Source organism: Cannabis sativa, chromosome 7, assembly GCF_029168945.1.
Source record: "Cannabis sativa cultivar Pink pepper isolate KNU-18-1 chromosome 7, ASM2916894v1, whole genome shotgun sequence".
NCBI classification, from domain to species: Eukaryota; Viridiplantae; Streptophyta; class Magnoliopsida; order Rosales; family Cannabaceae; genus Cannabis; species Cannabis sativa.
Window position 1 is genome coordinate 38,139,944 of NC_083607.1, and position 6,535 is coordinate 38,146,478.

The following is a 6,535-nucleotide window of genomic DNA, read 5'->3' on the forward strand; positions in this document are numbered from 1 at the left end:
GACTCGTGGACTAAGGCTCATTAACGCTCCAACCACGTAAAAATCTCATGCATTAAACTTCCTACAACTTTCTTACATATATTATTAAATTGGTTGCCGAAAACCTCGGTCAACATTTTGGTGCTTTCATTGAGAGGTGAAGGAAGCATCTCTAGATAGACAACAGTCTTATAAGCTCAAGTAACAATGGTGGAAACTCGCAACAAACGTCAGTCCCGTCCTCCTCAAGACGCTCAAAACCCTGAAGACGAGGAAGTGGCTTCAAGAGTCAATGTGGATTCTGAGGAACGAGAGGAGGCCAATGATGACGAGTACGAGGAAAACCTTGACGAGTACGACGCCTACAACAAAGGCAGTTACACAGAGCTGTTGCTCTTAAGACAAAAGGCTGCTGATCATGAAGTTGAGATCACAGCCCAAAAAGATGCAAGAAGTGATGATCGCCATGCAAAAATCCATGGAGATAGCAGGGATCCACATACACCCTAAAGCCATCCCTGCAGGACTCAAGGAAACACCGGAAGAGTCCTCACCAAGCACTCAGAAGCATAAGTCCAGGGAGCCTAGCCCCATACGGTATCCTTCTGAAGGAAACCAATGGAAACTCCCTACATCCATCCCAGGGAAAAAGAAAAAGATGGAGGATCCGCGAAAGGTCCGCTCAAATTTCCTGAAAGGGAAAGGTCCGCAGAGGGGAAAACTCCAAAAAGGGAGCCTTGGCCCTCAAGATCGAGAGGACCGAAAGAGCGTTTTTGTGCATCAGGAACCCAGGGAAAAAGGAACAGGGAACCGAAGATACCCTCCCATTGATCTAAGAAATCAGATCAACGAGAGGCACGGTGATTTGTAGGATCACTTGGACAAAAAGAAACACGCACCGACAGTCTCCGTAGTAACGCTGAACGAAGGAGTTCTGGCTGAGCTAGCCATACTGCGCAAGGACATTGCCCGAGTCTTCTAGAGACAAAAGGGGGATAACTCGGACTCTGATTGTGAGGACCGGGAGCCATGCGCCAGACACATTCTAGAGACGGAGCTCCCCAAAAACTTTAAGATGCCCGAAATGGCAGCTTACATCGAGGACTTGTACACCGGCGATCATTTGTCTCGGTTTAACCGAGTAATGACGGTCATGAGAGTCAGTAATGACGCCAAGTGCTTATGCTTTCCACTAACGTTAAGTGGGTCCGCAGAGGAATGGTTCAAAAAGTTGGAACCAGGATCTGTGGACTGCTGGAACAAGGTGCAAGTCAGCTTCCGGAGACAGTTCGTCCCTGCGAGGAAGATTAATCTCGAAGTTAGTGCCTTGACTAACATCAAGCAACTACCCACAGAGACATTGAAAAATTTCATAAAGAGGTTCAAGGAAGAGGCCTCGAAAACTAAGAATGTTGATGACGGACAACAACTTGCACTTCTCCCAGCTGGGATCCGTACTGGAACGAATTACAACAAGAAGGAGCCGCGAACCTCAAAGATTTCCAGAAGAAGGTCCAAAAATACATCAACTTGGAAGAGACCCAAATAGTGGCCTACAGAGGATACTATCCAACAGGAATGGCGGGATATTGTACCCGGAGTTCAACTCTCGGGAGCCCTACCTGTTGGATATTATTTTACCAGGATCTTAGATCTACTCACAAGTATGTTGATTAACACCCTAAATATGAACTTCTAAAACGATTATAAAATTAAACACATATAAAGTATGAGAAACCTTACATTGGGTGCAGCGAAATAAAATGTCTCCTTCCGTTCAGATCTCTAACCCTTGTATCCTTTCTGTCGCAGAGTATTATCAAGATTTGAACCTGGATCTCTTTCTCTCCTTTTTGTAATGCTGAATCTCCTTCTTGTTGAATGTCTTTCTTCACGATCTTCCTTACTATGATTGAGGTATCACTTGCTGTGTGTGGGCACTACTCTATCACTAAGAGGTTCGAAATTATTCAAGGAAGAAGAGGAGGGTGAAGGTGGCGGCTAGGTTTAGAAAGGGAAGGCTCAGGTTTTTCTCTGAAGGAAACAAGATGTGAAAGTGTATATTTCCTGAAGCCTTCACTATCTATTTATAGCATGCCACATAGGGTTAGGTTTGAATTATTTGGCATTAAAATAATGAAAATATCAAATGATAAACCCTATTAAAGTGGCCGGCCATGGCATATTGGATTTGGGCCTCACTTTTTGCAATTTTGTTGTTTTATCATTTCTGCATCTCATTTTGTCAAAAACGCCAATTTTCAAATTCTACCATTTAAATGCCAATTCTAACTATTTAATAACTATAAATAATTATTAAATAATATTGTCATTTATCATATTTATTAATTGAACCATTACAAAATATCTTGATTAACAAATATGCTCTAAAAACTCTTTCTTTACAATTTTGCCCTTACTTAGTGAAAAATTCACAAATAGACATAGTCTAATTTGAGAATTATAATTGATTAATCAAAACCAATTAAATGAGTCTTACAAGTAATATTATCTCAACTAGTGGGGTGACCATGGGTCTATATAACCGAGCTTCCAATAAGCAGATCAAGAATTTATAACCTAAATTCACTGACTTATTAATTCTTCGTTGAATCCACGCATAGAACTTAGAATTGCACTCTCGGTATATAGAACGCTCTATATGTTCCACCATATAGACACGTCATTAGTTATCCATTGTTATAATCCTAATTTGATCAATGATCCTCTATATGAATGATCTGTTGGGTTTTATGCCCTAAATAAAACTCTTTACAATCTAATTAGTTATCAATATAAGAAATTTGAAGTGATTGATGTTTGCATGAATTCTACATGTTAATGGTTTAATATGTTTATTACTATTATACACAAAATCAGTTAAATCCAGATCATATGTTTATTCACAATTATAGTGTCGTCAACACAGTGGAATGTGATTGTGATCATATGAATCAAAAGTTTTGGTCCCTGTTTTATCAGTGTTATTGGATTTACACTAATGTGATAATCAGCGATGATATGTACTTACACTTGGAGTAAGTGTTATGTTTTTTCTAGGATATTAGTAAAGTATACTAGTTTCGAATGTATGGAGTATACATTGGACTGGACCGATATTGCAACTAAGTTAAGATATTACAAACTTACCGTTATATATATCTTTCCAAGTCAATATCAGTAGTTGATCTTAAGATTAAAAGAATCTAAATCCTGATATGCTTAGGCTCAACTCAGGAGTGCTATTCATGTTCTTTGATTTATTAGTTAAGCCTACTTTTAGGTCAGGGTGATACGTATATTTTGGGAACATGATAGTATGATTGAGTGGGAGTGCTGAACATAAATATGGAATCTATAGCTTCTACTGGTGTATAGAAGTCAAGTGATGATTCCCTTCGAGCTTAGCAAATAGAAGTAAATGGATAAGCTCTTGTTTAACTGACTAATTATTAGATCACTAAACACCATTTACAGGTAGCTAAGTGTTTTAAGGGGCAAAATACATTGAGGGGTGAGAACGGTAAAGAAATCCCATCTTGATGTAGATCATCTATATAGAGGATCTTTAAATCACAATAATATCATAACAATGGTTAAATAAGATAGCATATTGATATTGTGAAACATATAATATGCTCTATATAAGTCTGAGAGTGCAATTCTAAGTTCTAAGAGTGGATTCAACGAAGAATTAATAAGTAGGAAATTACTTGGTAAATTTGGTTCACTTATTGGAAGCTCAGCATATAGATCCATGGTCCCCATTCTAGTTAAGAATATTTTGCTTGTAAGACTCATTAATTGATTCGTGATTGATCAATTATAATTCTAAAGTTAGACTATGTCTAATTTTATGAATTTTCACTAAGCAGGGGTGAAATTGTAAAGAAAAGAGTTTCTAGGTTTATTATTTATTAGTGGACTTTATATGTCTAATTAATAATTAAATTAAATGAAAATATTATTTAATAATCAATTTTAGTTATTAAATAATTAGTTTTGGCATTTAATAGGTTAGAATTCGAAAATTGGCATTTTTGAGAAAATAGAGACAAAATTTGATAAAACTCAAAATCAAGTGGGGCCCAGTATAACACCTTGGCCGACCACTAATTGTGGTTTTTCAAATTAATATTTTCATTATTTTAATGCCAAATAATTCCTAACCTAAACCTAGTAGTTGCCTATAAATAGAAAGTGATGGCTCAGTCAATTCACATGCTTTCATTAGTGATTTGACAAAAAATTTTCTCTTCAGAAAAACTGAGCCTTCCCCACTTTCTATACCTGGCCGAAATCCATATTCTATTTTCCCTTCATCAATTTCGAACCCTAGTGAGAGAGTAAGTACCCACACACAGCAAGTAGTAACTCAATCATAGATTGGAAGACTGTGAAGGATCAAACTTGAAGATGAAGGACATTCGGGCTCAGATCTTGATTATACTCTGCTACAGAAAGGATACAAGGGTTAGAGATCTGAGCGGAAGGAGACATTAATTCCACTGCATCAATGTAAGGTTTTCTTAACTTTATATGTTTTAATTTATCGTTTTAGAAAGTTCATATTTAGGGTGTTTAAACAACATACTTGTGAGTAGATCTAAGATCCTGGTAAAATAAATTCCAACATGATCTACACTGTAAAGGGATTAGATTACCGTAACACCCTACAATGTATTTTATCCTTAAAACACTTAACCCCGTATAAAGGATATTTCAGCTATGTGAAATGAGTACTCCACCATTTATTTTCGTTTGGTCAAGCTCGAAAGAAATCATCCTTTACTTTCTATTCGCCAGATAGAAGCTATAGATTCCATATTTATGTTAGCGCTCCCAATCAATTGCACTACCGTGTTCCCAAGATCCTGGTAAAATAAATTCCAACATGATCTACACTTTAAAGGGATTAGATTACCGTAACACCCTACAATGTATTTTATCCTTAAAACACTTAACCCCGTATAAAGGATATTTCAGCTATGTGAAATGAGTACTCCACCATTTATTTTCGTTTGGTCAAGCTCGAAAGAAATCATCCTTTACTTTCTATTCGCCAGATAGAAGCTATAGATTCCATATTTATGTTAGCGCTCCCAATCAATTGCACTACCGTGTTCCCAAAATGTACGTATCACCCTGACCCAAAAGTAGGCTTAACTAACAAATCAAAGAACACGAATAACACTCTTGAGATTGAACCTAATCATATCAGGATTAAGATCATTTGATCTAGGATCAACTAGGCGATATTGACTTGAATAGATATTACGGTAAGTTTAATAAATCTATGTCAAAGTTCAATATCGGTCCCTTTCCGATGCATACTCCATGCACCCAACCTGAGCTTTACTTTAACCAATGCTCTGGAAAGAACATAGCATTCTACCAAATGCAAGTAAACTCTACTGTAGATTATCATATTTGTAAAACCCTGTGTCTGATAAATCTAGGAATCTTTATTCCAATAGTCATGTTTACTTTCCACTATGTTGACAACACAATAAACAAGATTAAGTATGTGAAAAGGGTTTGAAATGAATTTATAAATCAAATATACAAGCAATTAATAACATGAACCAAAACATACACAAATGAATGAAAAATACTTCTGTTTCTTTATTGATATTGAATAAAATGGATTACATTGAAATGGAGTTTTATTTAGGGCATAAAACCCAACACTACCTTCGGTTACTCCACAAATGAGCGGTATACAATTCTCCGCAACTCCAGGATACAATCAGAGCCAAGCCTTGGCTTCCGCATCTTCGCACTACGGGAACCCCTCGGGGATAACGGACAAGTCCCGTCTCACTCTGCTCCTGCTGCAAGCCTAATCGGACCTTCTCAAGGCTCCAGGAGCAAGAGGTCCTCGAAAGGCAGCAACCGGACGGAGGACAAGCACCAAAAAAGAGGGTATACTCCCCAATACACCCAGTACACGGAGCTGACAGACTCACAAGCAAGTGTGTATTTCGCCACGAGGCAAAATACACACTACCAGAGACTGCTCCCCCTGTACCGAGATAGTTCCCGAAGGGATCCCAACAAAAGATGCGAGTACCACAACGACATTGGACATAGTACTAATGAGTGCAAAAACCTCATAGATGAGATCGAAAATTTGGTTCGGTTGGGCCACCTCTATGAGTGGATCAAGAACCGGCTGCCTCATCTCAACCCAGTTCCGGTAGGGGGTCCTTTGCCCCAGGGGGCGCCACGGGGTGCGCCCGGAGCGCTGGCACCAGCTGCACCCTCAGGAGGGCCTCAACAGACCCTTGGCCTGCCACCAAGACCCAACGAAATAGTGGCTATGATATCTGGTGGGCCCCATATTTGAGGGACCACTCGAAAGAAATTAAAGCGCTATGTCAGGGCCGTTAAACACGATGAGGTGTGGGAAGTCACTCAGCTTTCGGCTCAAAGGCCCCGACTAATGGACCAGCCAATTACTTTCACAGAAGAAGACACGAAGATGTTGTGTTTTCCTCATCATGACCCCCTGGTCATAGAGACTCCCATCGCCAACATGATCGTGGCCAAAATA

General features: G+C 38.7%; 1 protein-coding gene across 1 annotated transcript; it reads left to right on the top strand.

Moving 5' to 3' along the window:
• The first annotated feature begins 1,063 nt into the window (after window positions 1-1,063).
• Window positions 1,064-6,328, top strand: LOC115696667 (uncharacterized). The gene is made up of 2 exons (XM_030623557.1): window positions 1,064-1,297; window positions 5,654-6,328. Exons 1-2 carry the CDS (start codon window positions 1,064-1,066, stop codon window positions 6,326-6,328), a joined length of 909 nt encoding a protein of 302 aa, XP_030479417.1.
• Window positions 6,329-6,535: the final 207 nt, after the last annotated feature.

Excerpts from the sequence above, each read along its gene's own strand:
- LOC115696667 (XM_030623557.1), top strand. The coding sequence starts at position 1,064 with ATGGCAGCTTACATCGAGGACTTGTACACCGGCGATCATTTGTCTCGG. Across the intron at positions 1,298-5,653 it reads CGAGGAAGATTAATCTCGAA|GGCATAAAACCCAACACTAC; the intron begins GTTAGTGCCTTG and ends AGTTTTATTTAG.